A 22,074-nucleotide genomic window follows, 5' to 3' on the forward strand; every position below is an offset into this window, starting at 1 on the left:
TTTCTGTCATGTGTTAAAGGTTAATAGGAAAAATTTATTTTGATTATTTTATTACTCAAGTCAAGAATAAAAAAAAAAAAATGAAGCTGGAAATCGGGTCAAATCATAACAAGCTGAATTTAAATGTAATGCTGTTGACATTCAAACTCATATTTGCGGCAAATTTAATAAGTGAGTATTTAATTGGAATAAGTGTTAGAGTATTTTTTATTTATTCCAATAGCTGGGAAATTACAGTGTTACAGCAGTCAACAGTGAAACACAACTCAGTAAAACAAACACAACATCGGAGAATGAAGTAAAGGTATGAAATGACACTAGAATAGAAAGAAGTGAAGCCCTGACCACATCAAAATTGAAATGTCAGACAATTGGAGCTTAAATCTAAAATGTATGCAGATATTGTCATATGAGGTGGTTTTGAAAAACTGTTTGTGACACTGGGAAAAAAAATCACATCACATGTGAAAATATCAAGTTATCTCAAAATCTTTACTTAAAAACTTTACATTTCTAGTTATTTACTGGGAGGCTTGAGTTGGTAAGTTCAAATTGTGAGATTCTTATGTTATGCCTGTTGGAGAGATACAGTTCTAAATTTCAATGTTCTTGTATAACAGCCATAAAGTTTTTACTGTTTAATTCTAAATGAGATTTCAGTCACAAAAATGTGAGTTCAATAATGATATTAATTGAATTTCGTCTTCATTGATTACGCTCTTCAGAGGGCCAAACTTGGAGGTACATGGTTTGTTTTGCTTTATTTGTGGCTCACTGTGAATGTTACATCTGCACACATCCTGTGGTGGTTTTGCGTTTCCATTACCCAGAAGTCTAAAACTTTCATTTGTTTTAATTTCTTTTTTCTTTTTCTGCTACACAAGCAAAAAGAGGCACCAGCCCCTATTTGCTTTACATAGTAAATTTTATGTTTATATATAACTAGACCGTTTTTGCTGATATTTTAAATCATAATTTTCGTATAACTATTTCACATTTCTTATTTGTTTTTATCAATTGGTGTTTACATATTTTCTCTCCCACTGTATTGATTTTTTAATGCCATGCAAACTTTTATTTTAAGGCTACATGTAACCAAACTTTCACCTACATCTATACTACACACACGCACAATCGCTAACTTAGTATGCATACTACACAATCTTAATCCTAGGTTTAATAAAATAGCCATCTTTAGAGTATGATGTTCATTAAATATTTTGAGTTTGAATACGTATTTCCTCCAAAGGAATTTTCTTCACTGGGTTCGAAGAAGTAGTCAGACACGGTTTACGTTTCTTCGTAAACACAGTCACTCTCCAAATAAAGCATTTCCTCTTTGTTACCCGCGATGTGATGCTCACAAATCACCGTGTGAGGATCGATAGCGTTGACATCATCTGAGCCAATCCAACGCCCTGTTCTGCTTCGCCCTTGTATTAGACAGCCAATCGCTGGACGTCATTGCGCCAGAAGGGGTGGGTTGACATCTAGTACAGGAAGCCAGGCTGAGGTGAGGTGGGGAGGAGAGATCACAAAATAGTTAGCTCGCTGCTAGCTGCCTCCTGGAGCCGATTTGCCCGAAGTGCGATGAGCCCAGGAGGCGAAATTAGTGGGTTTTTTTGGTTTTGATTGGCGCAACGATGACCCTCTGACCCCAAGAATGGACATAAGTTAATGATGACGGGGGAGAAGAAGAAGAAGAAGCGGCTGAACCGCAGCATTCTTCTTGCAAAGAAAATTATAATAAAAGATGGAGGAAGGGTGAGTTAAATATTTATTTATCTCCCGTAAGTTAGCCTGCCATTGAGTTAAACGGGCTCTCGGCCGCCTGTGCTGGTGTGTTTATTTCGTGAAAATACGCGAGGTAATGCAGCTTTTGTTGCGGCTGTCGGTGGTAGCGGGCAACGTTGACCGTTAACGGAGGCTGGGTGTTGGGAGGGCTAACACTGCTAGCTGTGGGCTAGCATTTCCAGTATTAGCGGCCTGCGTTAGCTGCTTGTTAACACGTCAGCTCAGGTAACGGTAGGTCGTTGATACCGTTGTTAGCTCTGTTTCTTTTATTGATAAAGCAGACATTCAGTTACCTTTACTTTTAGCTTTTTCACTCTACATTAATGCTAATAGGAACTCACGTTTCTTTAAATTATGTGGCACTAAAAGTACCAGCTGGGACTAGCTCAACGTTAGCTTACAAGCATATGTGTTTAATTGGGCTTATTTTTTATTTGCCCTTACTAGCTGAATAGTTACATCTGGGTAGTTTTAAGGTGCTGTATGCGGTACAAAGCTAATGTGCAGTTACTTGGTTAATCTTATAAGTAGGTGAGGGCAGCATATTTAAACATGGGGTTTGTCATGTTGGTTAAAAACAAGCAGAACACAACATCGGACAACTAAAAACATTGGTATTAGCTTCCGGATTTAGAGCCAATCCCGATCTGATGTAAGGTAGGATAAGTGTACGTTAGCTGTCCAGAGTTTGGTGAGTCAGGCCCTATTGCCATATTTTTCTCCTGTCTCTGGTTTATTGACACCTGTAAAGCTGTAATGTTGTGACATTTTTTTATTTTGGATATTTGTATAAAGTTGCCTTGACTAAAGGGCAACTCCCATACAAGGGATTATATAGGTGATTCATTTAAATTTGTTTTGACTGTTGACTGTAGATGGTGGTGATTCTCCTAAATTAGGCTGCTGGCAGTGTGAGTATGGTGGAGCTGTTATAAACTCAGTGAGGCATCTGTACCGGTTACGTAATCAGTGGGACAGTAATGCCAAACATACTGAAAATCCATATGAAGACTAACAATTGTGATCATAATGAGGAGAACCACTTCAGATGATCACCTTACTTGATGGGGCTCTTTTCCACTCAGGCTCCATGTTTGTAATCAGTCTTTACTGTGGCTGTGACTGGTTCTGACCACTCAGCTATTAAGATTTCATTTATGAACATTGAGCAGGAGTGAATGATAGCATTAGACTCCCTAGTCAATGGCAGTGCATTAAGCTCTGAATGCGAGGCAGGGTGTCATTTAAATGGAGAAGTTGCTGCATCCATTCAGTGACACAGTTAGATGTTGTTCTTCATTTTCTCGGAGAAGCAGGCATCCCAGGGATACAGTTGTGATGGAGCAAAAAGGGTGGGAGCTTATTTGATTTACGCCCCTGTCAGGCCTGCAGGCTAGTGTGGTATGCTGGGAAATTACAAACCGCACAAGAGTCTTTCGGTTTAGGCTGGCGTATTTTATAGTTTCTACAATTATCACACAAAGTCATTTCCTGCCATAATTTGTTCTCAGTGTCCATGTACACGGCATCATGCGACATCTTCACCTTTGCAAAGATTAAATTGAGCTGGAATATAGTGACTTCCTCCCCACGATGTGGTTTTTATAAAAGGCAAAGGGGATTTCTATTTGCGTGTTACTCATTACAGATCTAGGCCTTTATTTTAAGAGTGACCCAGTAAGCTAAAATACTAACTGTTGTACTATGTCATCTGTTAAATCAAACTGTATAATTTAAATTTTTATGAATTTAGTAAATTATGATTGAGTAAACTTGGGTTTTCCCCTGGTTTACAATGGAATTTTGGGTGGTTAACATGATTGGTTTGAATATTGCTAAGAGTTGCCTTAATTGTTCATTTCTTGTTATTTCTGTCTGTTTGATAATGAAAAATCAATTTTAAGCTTCAGGAAATGAAACTCCACTTCAAAGAAAACGATTCTGGAGATTTTTACTTTGCGAGAATGTCAAAACCCATTTAGTAGGCTCCAGACAAACCTCGCATCTCTTGGTAAAAACGAATCCTCTTGATTTACATTCTGGTCATTGTCTTGGACTTAGTGCAATTCATAATGAGGGCAAAGCAGTATAGATGTGTCTTAATGTTGTAAGTATGTAATGCATTAATGTAACCACTGTGCTTCTTTTGCTCATGTCAGCTTGTGCAATTTAGATTTGAACGCTGCATCATTTACTGCAACTTCCTGTTGTAAAGTGCGTTCAGAGAAGTGTGTTGGTAACAAAATATTGCTCATAACTTGGCTATTGCTAGTGAAAACAAATGCTAGTTTAAGTAGAAGCAATCTGAGGTTATCTGTAAGGTCATTTACTTATCTGCAGGCTAAAATACAAAAGAAACATTTCTTACTCAGTAAGTGTCCTTTAGTCTATTTTATTTATAGTTTTCACATAATTTATGTGCATGTTAATCTCCTAATCATTGTCAGGTTGAGTAAATGTAGTCGTTTTATGCAGAAAAAGCATATGAAATACAATTATTTAGCAGTGTATCTGTCAAGTCAAAAAGAAAAAATCCCGTAATTTGGACACTTATTTAAATACAGGGTATGAAGTGAATTTCACTCTTGTACCCATCTGTGGGTTGTTCCACAGAATCAGGCGATGTGGAGTCTGTATCATTTAGCAGATTCCAGCTCTAGGTTTGATTTGTTAATGTCTTCCCACAAACAGGCACTTAAATGCATGTTACGGTCTCTGTTGCTTGTCATCTAACCGCCTTTCTACCTGTATGTCTGTGTTTGTCTCCATTCAGCCTCAGGGAATTGGGGAGCCCAGTGTTTACCATGCTGTGGTGGTCATCTTCCTGGAGTTTTTTGCATGGGGTCTACTCACTGCCCCGATGCTCACGGTAAGCCTAGAGTGTACGCATGCACATACACACTCTGTTATGTATACTGACATAACTGTTTATAGTCTAACACACCCACCTTTCCTCCTTTAAAACCCCAGCCAGCGAGTGGCATTTCTCAGACCATTGGTGTCTATGAATAATTGAATCTCCAATCGATTGAGCAAGACCAGGGTGGCGTGGTTTTGGTTTTTGTGAATGTGCATTGGCAGATGTTTTGCCAGCAGCTAACGAACTGAAAAATATGAAAAGGCCACCAAAGTGTTGTATTGTCTGAGCACTAGTTCTTTGTCTAAAAGGCTTATCAGGGGGTCGCTGGTTGGTGCCGTCAGCCCTGAAAACCACACCATACAATCACCTCGCTGCACCACACAGCAGCGTGGGGTGGTTCCAAGTATTTGACTCACAGTTTGAACAGTGTCATTTAGAGGAACTTCTCTCTAAAATGTCTCAATCAAGAAGTATTTTGCACAATTTCATATTTTTTTTAAATAAATAAAGGGCTAAGATGACTGAGACCAATGAAGTACTTTAGTTTATACCAGCAGGGATTGTGTGTTCATCAAGCCTGTAGACTCCTGGTGAAACAAAGGACTGCAACAACACCACGCCAACGGGGGATTGTATGTTAATAGTTTTCATTCTTCTCACCCTGCCTTTTCACATTTCAGCCAAACTCGGCATTTACTGAATTCTTTCCTTTCTAGTTTCTCCTTGGGTTTTTTTTGTGCACATTCCTTTTCCTTCTCGTGTAAATGTCTGTGAGGAGAAACTGGTGTCTCAACAAATAATGAGTAAACATCTGTGAGCCACATGATGTAAAGCAGACAGGCTTACGCAACACATGCTTCACAGCAGTCTCCTGTTTGAGGAGCTTGTTGTATGTGTAACTGTTTAGCATTAATTACTGGTTGGATGGGTGGGGTGGATTGGGAGGGCTGTTGCCTTCACAATCCCTGGACAGAGGCAGGATTTGCATTTTAGACTAATCAGAGGACGCCTGAAGATGAGAGCCACTGCTTCACTGCTCCCAGTGAGTGCACTGCTTCATTAGTATCCAGCAGCAACAGTCTTCACAGAGCATTCAGAGTGTGTGTGTTGGGTAACTGACTCCCAGAGGAAAACAGGGGATTCTTAGCTTTGCCATCAGCTTTCCCTCAGTACCCCCAAACAATAATCAGATCCTGTTGTTGTCCCAGTTGTGCTCATCGTGTCCTAAACTGCTTGTTCCTGCGCCAGTGTCAATGAACCATATCTGCCGTGGACTTTAAACCTGTGAACTTCATCTATCTGAACGCCTGTTTCCGTTCTGCACCCACTAATAATGAGCTGCTTGACTATGGCAAAAATCAGAATTGCATTTAATTTGGTTAATACTGAGATCATGTTTATTTAACAGGGTTACTCTTGGACTTGCAGAAAAAAAATAGTGGATTTTTCCTGCCATCAAAAGACACGCTAGGTACAGTCCTTAACAAATTTGTTAGATCACCTGTCGTAAATTAAATGCCAGAGAGAAATAAGTCAGAAACTTGTTTAAAACTGAAAATGACTAAATTAACTGAACTGAAGTCGTGTCTTTACACTCAGATTTGAGCTAGAAAACCAGATTTCTCTGAGAATTTAGAAATGAATCAAACAGATTTCAGGAATGCAAGTCAATGACTGTAATTTGCCATTTCTCTTTTTGTTGTTGTTGTTTAAAAAATTCATGGATAACAAGAATTATTATATTCGACCATTACACTGGGTGGAGTCTACTAATTTTGTTAAGCCCTTTAAGTCCCTACAAAAGAATTTCTTAATCTCAAGAGTGAGACAGAGACTGACAGTTCCCACTTTTTTTCAGCTTTATTTGCAGATTCTTGATTTTTAGCAAATTGGTAAACATTTACTCTTAACAGAGCAGAGTGAAACAAATATGCTATAAAACAGAAATAATCATTTTGTTGATCAGTCTCTAACCACTCCACTCTGGAGATGATAACACCGAGGACAAAGGTTATTTATAGTTAACTAAAATTAAACCAAACAAGTAGTTGATGTCATTTTAGTTAGCTGGAATATAAATGAACACTAGACTTTTAAAAAATGTAAAAACTAAGAAAATATTGTGTTTAGGTTAACCAAAATAAATTAAAAGTTTAGTTTAGATTCAACTGACAAATTCTTTTTAATATATCAGCACCTTCAACCTGAGATGCCTTTGAATTTATTGAGATGGCAGTGTTTTATGACATTCGGCCATTTGGTTTGTAGTATACTGTTATTATAACAAACAGTGATTGTGAAACCAACAAAAACTGATGTGAAACTAAACATTTCAGACCAATAAAAACTAAACTGAAGGAGTCTAACCCATCGTGGTTACTAAAAGTGAAACTTAAAACACACATTTGAAATAAATTTGAAACAAAAACTAAAGAAAAACACAAAACTGTAGTCAGCATAGCGCTGAGCAACCCTGGAAGCTTTATTAGTTTAGTAAACTTTGCAGGTCATTTGACTGCTCAAACAAATGAGGCTGTGAGTTTATCTTCCCAACATAAGCAGAACAAAAGCAACTTCATCGTGTTTCCTTCCCGAATAAAATGTGGGCACTCCAACATGTTCGGGTCAGTTGTTGTGGAAAGGAAAACTCAGATTTACTAGGGACCACCGGGAGCATGTTGTCTGGAGCCTTTATGATCTTTGCGCATTTGCAGTTCGATTGTGTTTAGTGCTCACAGGTGGATGGGAAGACAAGTTTGTCTATTGTGTGATTCAACGTGAGCATTGAATCATGTTGTAATAAGCCATTAAAAAATAAAAAAGGAGGGGGAAAAGCCAGGTGCCAAATTCTTTAGTCTTTTTTTTTCCCCTCCTTTTTTGTGCAAGTTTTAACCTTTTTCAGTGACAGTGAAGTCTCTGGGATCTTTTTTCTGTTTGTTTTAAACATGCAAAGCAGCTACATTGTTCATCCAATCAACCAAGTGTGCCCTTATCCAAGCATTTTCCAAGGGCGACTGCCCAGATGGTTCTTTCATTCTGCCCGGGTTAACCTTTCAAACAAGATTGCACTGTTGACAGGAAAGGACGTCGTAGTGCAGACGTTCTTGCGGTGGCTGGGTTTTTGTTTGGTTTTCCTCCCCCTATCAGCAGCTCTTGACCTTTTGTGGAGGATTTTTTCCAGCACAATAACAAAACATGAAATTAGGACCTTTCAAAATGATCCCTTTTCTAAATGGACATTTACAGCATTCATAGTAAAAATAAATAAAATATTTCAAATGGCCCTTCTTGAAGATCTGCATCAAAACTTTTTATTGAATGAAATGGCAAGCAGAAAAAATAATGTTACAGAATTATATGTGACAGCAATTTGTAAAACTACATCTGCTGTAACCAGTGTAGCAGGGAGACAACGGTTTGTGGTATCATGGAAAAATACGTTTTGTTTTTTTGTTTGTTTTAAATCTGTGCCTTGGTTGGTTGTTGGGGTTTTGTTTTTAAATATCCATCTGTGTGTTAATGAGTAATCTTATTAAATAATAAAATTTGCAGTGTTCCCCCTAAATAATTGTGATCATGTTTCTTGCCATAATTCTGCAGGCTTAATTCAGTGTTAATAAAGTGGTTTAATTTACTTTTATGTGTGTTTGCTCTGCAGGTATTACACCAGACATTCCCCCAGCACACATTCCTGATGAATGGGCTCATTCATGGTGTGAAGGTAAGAGACAGCACAACAAGACAATACAATAACTGGTCCGATTCATGTGTCTCACTATAAGACAGCTGGTTCTTGTCCTTCCTTCTGATTGGTTGTGTGATGTTCAAAGCTGTTGGAAAATGCTCAGACGTCTATGACTGTGTTACATCAGAATTATTGCAGCAGAGTTTTTTGTTTTGAAATAAATAAATAAGGAAATGGGAGAAAGACCCTTTAACCATCTTATCAGTGTTGAAGTTGCATAGGACTCATAAATAACTACATATAACAAATGTTATAGATATCTGGTTATGTTTCTTGTTATTGAAAGAAAAAGTACTAGTGGATTTATTGGATTTCTAAATCTGCAAATATAGAAGGCACTTGAGGAATGATAACAATCGCACAGTTAATGCCACTAATCAGATAAAGAGTATCCTCAATCTTTAAGCGTGCTTTGGTTTTTGTGTGTGTTTGCTGATAAGTTTCCCCTTCATATGTCATTGCTTAGCCAAAGGTGAAGAATTTTTGTTTTTGCTCATGTGTACATTACGCAAGTTTAGTGAGATTTGTGCAGTAACCATTTTACAAAGACCTTGTAGTTCACAATGATTTTACAACCATTACAAGGGTCATCTGTCCTTCACATTATATCTCACAAAATTAAATTGAGTGTAATCAATTAGGGTTCTTTTTTTTTCTTTTTTTAAAGCAGGCTATAATCTCACTTTAATTTCATCACTGTCAATATATCTCAAGGCTTCTGCAGCAGCCGTGCGAAACAAAGTGATATATGAATGGAAATAAAAACCAAAGCCAATTTAAAAGTACCAAAAGAGGAAAAACAAACAGGGTTTTTAAATGACCCCATTAAAATCTTTCATTATTGTTACTGCACCAAGTGGCCAGTTCCCATAAAAACCCAATCAGTGTCCATCATCATGTTTGCCATCAGTGTATTTCCATGTTGAAATATGACTGCAAGCTGTCCAGTAACTGTAGCAGGTTCCCAAGCTGGACTAAGAATAAATGAAGCTCCTTCAAAGGTGATGTAGCGTAAGATAATCTACAGATTGGTTAAGGACATGCTTGTAATCATTTCAAGTTTTTGGTTACTAGGATTTAAGAATTGTGGCCCAATAATTTTTCCTTGCAAAACTGCAAAGCTTGTTAAATTCAATCCTAAGCAAGGTTCCTCTATGACAGGTCACAGCATTTTAAAGATGGTCTCGGTTCTCAGCGTGTGTTGGCCTGTAAGTCTTTATTTATTCTAGATTTAGCATGCCAGCCAGCTAGCTATAAGCGCTCTGTTATTATTTTGTTTGCTCTGGTTTAAAGTTTCCATTAGGAGTAAGTAGGGACTGAGGATGACTCACAGACAGCTGGAAAAAGTTTTATATAATTTTATTTTCAGTCACAGCAGCATGTTAATAGCAAAACTTTGAACATACAGTACTTTGCTGTTCAGTATTTATAATACCCCAAGAGATAACAGAAAGAGAAGGAAAATAAACCAAAGAAATCCTTACAAAACTAAAAACAAACAACAACAAACACAAAAATAAAATGTATAAGGGACATTCAGTGTACAGTTAAATATGATAGTGATATAGAGATATGGTATCCGGTCATGATAAGGTGGTCATTTTAAATGTTTCCATGTACATTAGAAATGGCTGCCATGCCTTAAGAAATTTGGTGGTTGAACCTGCCAGTGTACATCTCATCTTTTCCAAGTGCAAAAACCTCATGAGCTCTGCAAGCCACTGTTCATGTGTGGGAGGAGCTTCCTGCTTCCATCTTAAAAGTATAACGCGCCTTGCAATGAGTGAAGCGAAGGCAATAGAATTCGAATAGTATTTTGGCAGAGTGATGTTTTGAGGTATCACCCCAAAGATAGCCGTTAGAACAGAAGGATCATATTTAACGTTATATATCTCTGAAAAGGTGTTAAATATAGACACCCAATAGTTATGAAGATTGGGGCATGTCCAAAAGGTATGAAGGAGTGAACCTGTTTCTGCTTTACATCTGTTACACAGGGGGTCAGCTCCTGGATAGAACTTGGCTAACTTTTCCTTGGAGGTATGTAATCAGTGTAGGACCTTGAATTGGAGGAGCCCATGCCTGGCACATATCAAAGAAGATTGTACCGCATGGAGAAAAGATTGCCAGAGTTCATCTGTTATATTCATCCCAAGGTCTTTCTCCCACTGTACTTTAAGGATGGAGAAAGAAGGAGATTGAAGACCTAACAATATAGCATCGATTTCTTTAATCGCCCCTCTCTTATCACTGTTTATCTTAATAATAATCCAAAGAAGTCTTCAAGTAATTCCGGAAATGAAGAAAAATAGACTCTTTACAAAGTGGCGAATTTGTAAATAGCGGAAAAAATGTTGCTGGGGAACATTAAAGTGCTTCAGGAGCTGCTTCAACTCAACAAAGCTGATAGGCACGTTTTGACACAATTGGATGACTCAATTTGGAGCCAAGCTGGAGTCTCTGTAGTAAAAATTCTCATCCAGTACAGCATATTTTGAATATTTGCTGCCAAATATGGAAAAAGTTTTTTCAGTCATCGAGACTTATTTTACAGTTTTGAAACTCTGAGTTCTTGTTTACAGTGTGTGCATGTTCTTGAAAGTGAAGGTTACCCATTAGTAACATTACTGACACATCCAGCAGTATCTTATTCCTCTGTTCCCCTCTATCTTTTCAGGGCCTGTTATCATTTCTGAGTGCTCCACTAATTGGAGCGTTGTCAGACGTATGGGGACGCAAGTCCTTCCTGCTGCTAACAGTCTTCTTCACTTGCGCGCCCATTCCGCTGATGAAGATCAGTCCATGGTGAGTGCAGTATACCGACGGCTCAGTGCTGAAGCTTTGAAACGCCAGCATGTCACTGATCAACATTAACCAAAACAATCTGTAGTTTTAGCCGTTGTGTATGCTCACAGGTGAAGCTTTTGTCTTTTATTCAGGTGGTACTTTGCAGTCATCTCGATGTCCGGTGTCTTTGCCGTCACCTTCTCTGTGATCTTTGCCTATGTGGCAGACATCACACAAGAGCATGAGAGGAGCACTGCTTATGGTTTGGTAAGGAGGCACATTTCAAAAGCTTTTCAAAGGTGTCAGTTAAGAATCTGTCAATTATTTCATCCCTCTTTCCCTCTTTCCTTCAGGTATCAGCTACCTTTGCAGCAAGTCTGGTTACCAGCCCAGCCATTGGAGCCTACCTGTCTGAGGCTTACAGTGACACCTTAGTTGTGATCCTGGCCACAGTCATCGCTCTGCTCGACATCTGCTTCATCCTGATGGCTGTACCAGAGTCGCTGCCGGAGAAGATGAGGCCAGCATCATGGGGAGCGCCCATCTCCTGGGAACAGGCAGACCCCTTCGCTGTGAGTAACACAGTAATCTTTACTGATAAATTTCAGTGTACAGGCTGGGCCAACACAACAGCAGTGTGATTTATTATCTGTTAGTCTCTGGCTTAAAGAAAAACACAAAACATTGTGTGAACACTTACTTCACGCATAATTGAATGTTTCTAATTTTAGCTAAGAGCCTTAAACTGAAAGAACACTTAACACTGTGATTCACAACCAGTGATAAATTAATTGAAATAAGTGAGAAATAATGAGAAAAGTAACTACCCTTTACGTTCAAAGCACAACACAAAAAGTACAGTTTTTTTTTTTTAAATGAGTCATTAATAATAATCTTTAAAAATCCAAATTATGCATTTAATCATTTAGCTGCTGGTTGCGCACTTCTCAGATCTTGGTGCTGCTGACAAGAAAACAAATGATTTACCTGAAGTTGTTAAACTATTTAAAGCATAACTTCACAGTGTAGTTATGAAAGCTTAAATCCACTGTTGTGTGGCGATATGTATTCCTTGAGACTTTCGAAGTCTGGATTATTGGAATCGTGTCTCTTCCAAACTTAATCTTTTCAGTAGCAAATTTACTCTGTAAGTACTTTGCTGAGCTGCTGTGAACACATAACACTGGGAGGAATTTGTAGTAAACAAGAGCAGTCTGAGGTTTCATACCAAGGCTGATAATTCCAGCATTGACAACATGCATGAGCTGCATCCCTGGATCCAAGAGGATTATCTGGATCTCGATTAGCTTGTGATATTTTCTTGAACATCTAGGTGATGTCTCCCAGTTTTACTTTTCTCAGTTCAATATGTATTTGTGAAAATACAATGTGGATGTCCAATTTTGAGCTTTTTCATAATGCTAAAAAGACACTCTGACTTTAGTCAGTACAGTCCAATAACCGCGCCAGAGGGAGTGTTCGCCCAGGGCGCCAAACAGGCTAGGACCGCCAATGTCTGTTAGCATTTTAATGCAAATCTGTCCAATTATTCCTAGAACCTCATTCCCACCAGCAAAAACTTGCAAAGTGTCAAACAGAATGCAAACTTTGTTTTTGCTCTAAGGCACTGCGCTGTGGAGTTTTTCCTCCCATCTCTTGAGTTTTCCAGTGAAAACATGTTCAGATGAAATATTTCGATGTCCATTAAGAACAGAAGGAATACATTTCCTCTGTTTAACAGAACAATCTGTTTAAATGTGCAGATTATGGACTTCTCTCATTTTCACACAGCGTCTTCAAAAAGTCCTTTTATTACAGAGTCGTTATCATTGTTGCTGATGGTTTGCAGATTAAGATAAAGTTATGTTAGCGTATATATGTAGCACATGTGAAAGTAAAGCTTTAATTTGAACACTTCACCCTTATCGCCCTCACAGCCTTTGCAGCTTATGGCTTAATAAAGAAGTATATTTGATTAAGCGAGCATGTCAGAAACCACTCCTGTTTTGAATTCTTGCTCATGTTAACTCTTCTTGTTGCTCTCTTGGTCAGTCTCTGCGTAAAGTGGGCCAGGACTCTACGGTGCTCCTCATCTGTATCACAGTGTTCCTCTCCTACCTCCCTGAGGCCGGCCAGTACTCCAGCTTCTTCCTCTATCTCAGACAGGTGAACGCCAAACTTTCTTCCTCACACATTTCCAGAAAGACCACAAATGCCTGAAATATACACCAAAGCAAAATTTAGACACATCACAACCACTTGGTGGGACTGAGCTGCTAAATAAAAATGGCATTACTGGAGCATAAAGGAGATGCTATAAAAGTGTAAAATATAGTATACTGGGGGGGGTGTTTTGTTTGTTTGTTTTTTATTGAGGACAATAAAATTTATTATTTTACATTTTGGGTAATTAAAGGCTGAAAAGCTCAGGGACATGAGAAACCTGCTGACCACACACTTTCACTTCCACTGCTCCAAGACTGGCCGAACAGGTTTGCTGAGCCGCACGTTTCTTTAAAACTAGAGCAGATTCATTAGGTTTCTCCACAAAATGCTATCACAGGAAAATCATTGCTTTACACCCTAGCAGAAATAAGTGGACGGCTTCATTCATTATGCTGCAGGAGCATACGGGAGCAGCTGTGGGATTGTTTCTGTTTAACTGAAAGTTTCGAGTGGGGGTTTGTTTAGTTTGTGTAAACGGTGTCGGGTGAACCAGTTAGGCAGGTCCTTCACACGCAGGCTCATTTTGTGGGGGGAAGAAGCGACGCTGTCGTTTTGGGGCACCAGGGCTAACACACCCCTTGTCCCCTCTCTGCTGTCTGCATTGATGGAAATAAAAGGGAGCACTCCTGGTGTACTTAGCATAAATACACCAGGAATGTAAAGAACGCATTTTCTCTGAGGAAAAAGTAGTGTTACTGAAGACTCCAACCAAACCCTGTTCTTCCAATGTGCACACAATTGAAGGTTTTATGGTAAGATCTGTGCTCTATTGTTCATGTCCTAACCTGCGATAGCTCAACGCTCTCTCTCACCCTCAGGTCATAGGCTTCTCCTCAGAGACAGTGGCTGCCTTCATCGCTGTTTTGGGAATCCTCTCAATATTAGCTCAGGTACTGCTGTTTATTTACATTTACATCTGATATCAATCATTCTACTTTACTTCCATTAAGCATGACGGTGTTTTGTTTTTTGGTTGTTGTTTTTTTTTTACTGGCTGATTTATTTTCTCAGTCAAAATGCTGTCTTTGTAAACTTTATAGACTGGCTTTTGGATCATGTTGCCCCACTTTGATTGGTCTATTTTGATCGGATTTCTTTTTCTCTCATTTATGCTTTTATTTTAATGTCTTACTATTCTTACTATCTCTTATAGTCTCTATTTTGTTGATTTGTGTTCCCGAACACAAGTTTTCCAGCATTATTTTCATGTTCCTGAACACAATCCGTCTGCGGTCTCATTTTGCTGTCGATGTCCACCAAATTATTCTTTTCCACACAAAAAAAATACCTCATTTGGGGGTTGGAGGCATTTGTTGTGGCAATGATGATTTTACTCCTGAGACCCAAGTTGAAATCATAGATGGGTTAGGCATTAAAAGCCATTTGGTTAGAGTTGTTAAAACATCATTTTTGGGGTCTCTGACACTTTTTTTTTTTTTAGTTTGTTGGTTGACATGGTGACTCTGTGGACCCACATTGTCTGTACAATTTGCTCCCTACATTACTTTTAAAGCCGTGCCGTCAAGAAAAACATGGGGGAGTGTTATGTAAAAGAAGACGAAAACAAAATTTCTCTCATTTGAATTCATGCATAATTATTTCAGCTGCGTTTCAGGACTTGGATGAGAAGCTGTTTAAGTTTAATGTGGGTTTTGATTGTTGTTGATCAGTGCCTGGTATAATTTGGGTCTTTATGTTTTGTGTTCCCTTAGACGGTTGTGTTGGGGATCCTGATGCGCTCTATAGGAAATAAGAACACAATCCTGCTTGGCCTCGGCTTTCAGATCCTCCAGCTGGCCTGGTATGGCTTTGGATCTCAGCCCTGGTTAGTATTTCCTAATGCAAACACTCACATTTCTTCATTTATTCGCATCAGCAGAACTTGAGGTCACCAAGATCCTACTGGTTGAAAATTGGAACGTGTAGTTGTATTTCATATTTGTTTTCACTTCCTCCATGTGTAATGTGTGTGTTCATGGAGCCCGGGTTGAGAGTGTAGCATGGTTTCTCTGGTGACTGCGGTTAAATGTTGTAACACCATCCAGCCGCTGTAATGCTGATTGTGTGCAGAACAGCAGGGCTACAAATGCGACGGAGGAGAGTTAAAGAAATGAAGCCAACGCCTGAGTGCAAAAGCACTGCGGCTCCTCTAGTGGCCATGCTAGCTACAATGCTAGCTACAAACGCCAGTTGGTTCCCGTAGACTCCAGTGCTAAAATGTCCAACTTCATAGTGTTAAAAGCATACTTATAGCCCCTTTGTAATGAATCCATGTGGGTTGAATTTCTTTATACCTCGTAAACACGGTTGCCTCAGTTGGGCGTGGTCTTTTTTGGCAGGTGTCCTAACACAGACAGTTGGACTATAAAACAGCCACAATCTGAAAACATGCAAATACCTGGCGTACCCCTTCAACACAAAATGAAATACAATAACTGTTGTGCCTATGATTTCAAAGAATTGGGGAAGGAAGTTTATCTTGACAAATCATTTCCTGCCCCTTTTGTGACAGTGGTTCTAATCCTTCAGGATTAAAAATAAAAAATAAAAACAAGTAAGTATTAAATGTCTGAGAAAACTTAAAACATTTATTTGTCTTTATTTAACTTTAAAATAATAAGAAATCATCAGAAACACTTAATTTACTCATCAATCAGCACAATTACATTTACTATCGTTAAAACCAGCATCTGCATATCAGGACTGTTTCTCCATTAACACTAAAAGCTTTTCTTATTTTTGCAGATAAATTAGAAAAAACAACAACTTTGTACTACAGCTAGTTATCTATTGGCACTCCTATTTCACTACCCTGAGAGACCACTAGAGGGAAGCAGAGGCTTACCTAATGCTACTATTGTAACTTAAACATAAGATGTAATATTTTTTTATGTGACTCTTTGAACACATAAATGATTGATTGTGAGACGTTAAAACAAAAGTGTAGATATTTAACCCTATCAAACTTGCACTTGACTCTCAGTCAAACAATTAATCGATTTATTTTAAGTCAGATGAATGAAAAATAATATTTCAAGCTTTTCTTGCTTTAAACCTGCTGATATGAAGAACTCGATAAACGACCACCCCGACACATTGATCACGCTCTGTTTCATTTCTCTTCAAGTGTGGTCATAGCAGCTTCAGTTTCTCATGTTGTTTTGGCCTGAAGGAGAAGACGGGCGACTATAATATCTATTGATTCTGAAAGAAAACATTCAGCATGTCTCTCTGCTGCTCCTCTGAGCTTTGGTCAATACTCTTTAAATCGGGTTAAATAAAGGTTAGACTGGCTGTGTCATATATTAAGGGGAGAATCCTCATGTTGCTCACAGAAGGGTAAAAAAATCTGCCTTTAAAATCAGAATAGAAATCACATTCTGATGAAATGCACGTTGACACACTGTTGAAGTTTAGATTTTCAAATAAAACAGGAAGTGCAGCTTCATCTAAAACTAGCTTTGTCATCAGAAAAGTGCATATTTCACAATTTATTCCTTAAAGTATTAGGCAAGTAAAATCTTTGTGTTGTGTTTGGTGACTGTAGGATGATGTGGGCAGCTGGAGCCGTTGCTGCCATGTCCAGCATTACGTTCCCCGCCATCAGCGCCATTGTGTCCCGTAATGCGGACCCTGACCAGCAAGGTGAGAGTGTCATCGGAACAGAGGTCAAAGATGCACAAAAACATGCCTGTTGCCAAATGTCGGCCAACTGTGGTCTTTCCTGAAGTCTGCATGTTCTCCCCGTGTCTGTGTGGGTTCTCTGTGGGCACTCAGCGTCCTCCCACAGTACAAACACATCTATTTTAGGTTAATTGGTGATTCTTTATTGGTCGTAGATGTGAATATGAGCACATATGATCGAAGGTTACAGGAAAAGACCAGTTTTAGATCTCTGTGGGAATCCTGTTCTGACCACTTGCACTTAAGTTAATGTGTGTACTGTCAAAAGTGGTGACCTTTCAACTCGCTTCTTATTTTTGAGAAGGTGTGGGGATCAAGGCAAGTGTTGAGCAAAGCAACGTATTATTATGGCCTGAAACTGCTGCCTCAGCCCACCAGAGTCCGGGTTGTTTCCACAGGATGTTCTGCCACATGGCGATACAGTAGAGCTCACCCTGTAACTGTTGTGGGGGGGGGGGGGGGGGGGAACAAAAAAACAATCATGACCCTGATCTTCTTCCTCACCTGAGGTCCTGGACACTGTAAACTGCTCAGATGCAGCTGGAGGCCCAGTTTATCACCATCACTATCATCATATTTATTGATCCTCCAGTACAATCCCAGGAGGAGATACAAATCCTGTTGGAGTTGTATCAGGAAGGGCATCCGGTGTGGAAAGTCGGCCAAATCAAACTTGCAGCCCTCTGTGGCAACCCCTTGTGAATAAGGGAGCAGCTGTGTACTTGTGTTATTAGAGGGGTAGCTATGCTCCACATAGTGGCTCGTCTACAGTATATAGGTCGGTGGTTGATATTTTTCAAGGGCCAGGAGAGAACATATCATTGTAATAAATGATCAACATAATTCCCTTCATCTGTCAGTGGTTTTAATGCATTAGCTAACCCGTTCAGAACCAGAAACTTGTGTCCATTTAAATGTTATTGATTGAATGTTGTGTGTTTCGCGTTCCAATTTTTTTGTGGGGGGATCTACTGAAGGTTTTTCCATATGCGTCTTGTTCAGGTGTTGTTCAGGGCATGATCACTGGAATTCGAGGCCTCTGTAACGGTTTGGGTCCTGCTCTTTACGGCTTCATCTTCTACTTATTCCACGTGGAGCTGACCGACACGGACGGCTCTGAGAAAGGTGCCAAACCGAACATGGCCAACCCCACTGATGAGGTGAGCTTGAATCAGAGATAACATTAAAGCCATCTGCAAGGATGTGTATACAGAATTTCCTTATTCATGTGCTCCATAATGACCAAAGTGTTGTCTTCTCCTTCTTAGAGTGCCATCATCCCAGGTCCTCCCTTCCTCTTTGGTGCATGCTCAGTGCTGCTGTCTCTGCTGGTGGCGCTGTTCATCCCGGAGCACACGGGTCCCGGTATGAGGCCTGGCTCCTACAAGAAGCACAGCAACGGGGCACAGAGTCACTCCCACAGCCCGCAAGGCAGCGGGGCAGAGGGCAAGGAGCCGCTGCTGGAGGACAGCAGCGTATAACCTCAGCTCAGGGGGGGCAGACTCCCTCGCTCCACCTCAAAATGCCCTGCACACATGGACAGATACACATAATTTATCACAAGGACACACACACACCTCAGGCACACGTCACACTCGAGTGCCGTAAAGAGATGTTTGTCTGTTTTGCTGTCCACAGCACAAAGTTGGGCGCTCCTTCCTTAGCAGCCCTTTTCTTTCTAATAGCTGGGTTATTGTGAGGACTTTCTAAAGACCCTGTGTGAAGAAAGTGTGTCGAGCATTATCAGGGCTGCAGTGGAAGACCGTGTGTGTGTGTGTGTGTGTGTGTGTGTGTGTGTGTGAGACTGAGCTGGACTCCAATCTTTGGTTTGTCTGAAGTTGTAACAGTGGAGCACACAACAGCTTGTCCCCCCTCCTGGCGCGAAACAGAACTGAAGTGACTTGGGTTTAAAGTGCGAGTGGGGATATATCTCTGATACGTTACTAAATACCTGTGTGACTCTTGATTATTCCTCTTTAGTTAGCCAAGTGGCACCTTCGTTTGTCTGAGAAGAGCGTAACGAACGCCCTTTCACAAGCTAACTTCTGTTCTGATGCTTGTCTTTATGACTACAGCTCTGTTTAGGCATCCAAGAAGGAAACATAGTTCTTCTTCTAGTTGTTCTTCTGTGGGAGCGCAGCAGCTGTTAAACCTGTGAAAGGAGCCTGCAAACCAGTATTGGAGAGGCGCTGCCTAATTGCAGTCAGGGTTGGCAACCAGTTCAGATACAAAAAGCTTTGTTAGGACCAGGTTTTGTTCAAATATCAAATTTCTTACAGAGAGATGACTAGAAGAGACCACTTTATTAGCTCAAAATGGTTTTTCAATGTTTACTTGCCATTCTCTAGATTAGTAGTACAGTTTGGGTTGTATATTTTTCTCTGTTCAAACTGAAGGCTAGTTGTGCTTCAAGTTTTTATTCAAGAAACAAATGTTGCCTTGAAGTCACTTAAGATATATATGGAGACATTACGTAACCTGTATGAAGACCGAGGTCTGAGAAGGCTCTGTAATCTTGTGCTATTGCTCCCATCGGAGCCGTTACACACTTTTTATTCCTTTGTATTCATGCCCTTCCTGTTACTTTGATTCCTGACGTTTATCACCATCAAGTTGAGGCTTACAGAGACACGGTTTTATTTTTAAAAAGCCTCTGGACCATTTGGAGCTGGAGCATTGCTATCAGGATGTCGGTGTCGGCACTGACTGTTTGAATTGATATCATTAGGTTCAGCAGAATATCAGCCATGCTGCTGCAGTAGTAAATACAAAGGGTAATCAGTGTGGCGTAAAGTGGTGGATAAGAATCATAACTGTGTCATATAGTCCCTGACGTTTAACCTGACATGTGTACACTCAGAGGCAGGCCGCGCTTCTCCAAATGCCTGACATGAAGCACCTCACAGACGTGTCTGGCAACTTATGTAGAAGCTCTGCAGATGCCAGCCTGCGCCACCTAAGAGGCAGAAACGAATAGCAGTAGTGGATTAGATGGCTGAAAATGTTGATGTCATCCTCAAACAGTGAAGCAAAGTAAAATCTGGAGGTTGTGTCGATGTGGAGAGTATTGAGAAATCTGCAGTCATCCCAGATTTCATTAGTTTGAAAAAAGAGAAAAGAAGAAAAAAATCCACTTAAAAGTGTAAGCCCTGAATTTTTATTATCGTCAATGCCTGCAGATGTCTCTGGGTTGGTCTGCAGGTCTGAACCGCTGCTGCCATGTTTTTGGTTTTGTTTTTTTATTTTTTATTTTCCCCTGTCAACAGGTGGCGCTGTCTGTACCTGGCATGCCTGTGAGGTGCTTGTGTGGTTTTTTTGTTTTTTTGTTTTTTGTTTTTTTTTTTCTCTTTTTTCGGTCATTTGGATCAGCAATACTGCGTTCCCTTCGTTCACATAATACATCGCCACCTTTCCACATTGTAACTTTGATTTGTGAATGCCTCTCGTAGCTAACAACTGGTTTCATGCTGTTTAACATCTGTATGAACACGTATTTAGTGCCATATCTTCTTGATTTGCTTTTTTCTTTTGTACTGTGTGTGTGTGAATGTACACTTGTGTGATTTGAGTGTTATTGTTGTTCTTTTTATTTTCTCGTCTTCATTTCTTTGACTGAAGATTTAAGTTTTAATGCTTTTTTTTTTTTTTTTTTTTTTTTTTTTTTTAATAGCTTTTTAAAACTTCAGTCATTTTTTAGGATTAATTGTCAAAATTGGATGGGAAATTATCAAATGTCCATGTGTCCCCTTTGTTATGTTTGTTTTGGATTTTTTTTTTCCAGCCTCTGTCTTCATTTAATAACAAGCATTTCACCATGGTTTGTTAAGCTCATATTTTTTCCCAGATTTCTCTGAATGTTTCGAATGAAACTGAACATGTTGACCACACATACCCTCAAGGGGTTTTTGTCATTTAAGAGGGGATGTTTTTTGTTTGTTTTTTTAAATCATGTAATTGGAAAAACAGAAAATCAGATCCTGCATAAATTGGTAAGATTCTGCACCAGCCCCCCACCACCACCCACGTGCACACCTACAGCCTCCAAGCAGACGACTGTAAATGTACAAAGATCACCTGTACCTAGAGAAAAATGTATATATTTATTCCTCAAGGAGATGGCCACCTCTTGGTCAATTTGGTTGTATGGTGCAATTATTATAATTACTATATATTTCTCCAGAATTACCTGCTAGCCACTCCTGTTTTTAGTACAATGTGGTTTGTGGCCTGAACCCCCCCTCTTTGTGTGCCTAAAATTAGCCAAGAAATGAGTATGGCAACCTAAGTAAGTAAAATGGTGGTTATTAATGTAAATATGGGAAACTAATGATAAACTATTTATTAAAGGTTTATTGTACAATGAAACGTTTCAGGTTGCCTCTGTTTTCTGGGTGGGTAACACAGGTGAAATCGTGTTAATGTGGCAGTGAGTGAGAGTCTGAGCAGCGATAATCACTCGGTCGTTTCGTTTAAGGCGATGATCCAATAGTTAACGGCTGCTAAATCCCAGTGAATCTCACTATAAACTGGTAGCATTCCTGTTGGGCTTTATTTGCTGTTATATTACTGCCCCCCCCCTTTGTTTTGTAATGTAATGCTCTGAGTTTGCTGGCTGTTGGTTTAGTAAACCTGCCCTTTGAAGCTTAATGGTACCACTAATGCCTCCTCCACCTACATTGTGTATATAGTCGTGCATTGACCTGAGCTCATTTATGGGTGGTGGATTTGTAATTAAATCCACATGGAGGCGGTAGTTACATCTGGCAGAAACTTTAGAGTCTTCTCCCTGAGTAACAGTGAATGCAAAGCGGGATATGTAAAAAAAACAAAAAAACCCAAAATGTGATATTAATCCAAAATAAAAGAATGTGATAAAGTGGCCAGAATAATTTATTTTTGTTATCAATGTAATGTAGGGGAATTTAATGTCTTACAATTAGCAGCTAATAACTTGCCCATCATTTTGTTGAATTACTGT

At 39.5% G+C, this 22,074-nt stretch overlaps 1 protein-coding gene across 1 annotated transcript; it reads left to right on the forward strand.

Moving 5' to 3' along the window:
* Positions 1-1,490: 1,490 nt before the first annotated feature.
* On the forward strand, positions 1,491-21,461 carry mfsd14a2 (major facilitator superfamily domain containing 14A2). Its single transcript, XM_082513285.1, has 12 exons — positions 1,491-1,764; positions 4,568-4,663; positions 8,313-8,375; positions 11,077-11,204; positions 11,339-11,453; positions 11,540-11,758; positions 13,239-13,352; positions 14,231-14,302; positions 15,125-15,237; positions 16,960-17,057; positions 18,099-18,256; positions 18,365-21,461. The coding sequence occupies exons 1-12, from the start codon at positions 1,678-1,680 to the stop codon at positions 18,575-18,577; spliced, it is 1,476 nt and encodes a 491-aa protein (XP_082369411.1). The 5' UTR covers positions 1,491-1,677; the 3' UTR covers positions 18,578-21,461.
* The last annotated feature ends 613 nt before the right edge of the window (positions 21,462-22,074 follow it).

This window comes from Aulonocara stuartgranti (assembly GCF_965226115.1).
Source record: "Aulonocara stuartgranti genome assembly, chromosome: 18".
In the NCBI taxonomy this organism is placed as follows: Eukaryota; Metazoa; Chordata; class Actinopteri; order Cichliformes; family Cichlidae; genus Aulonocara; species Aulonocara stuartgranti.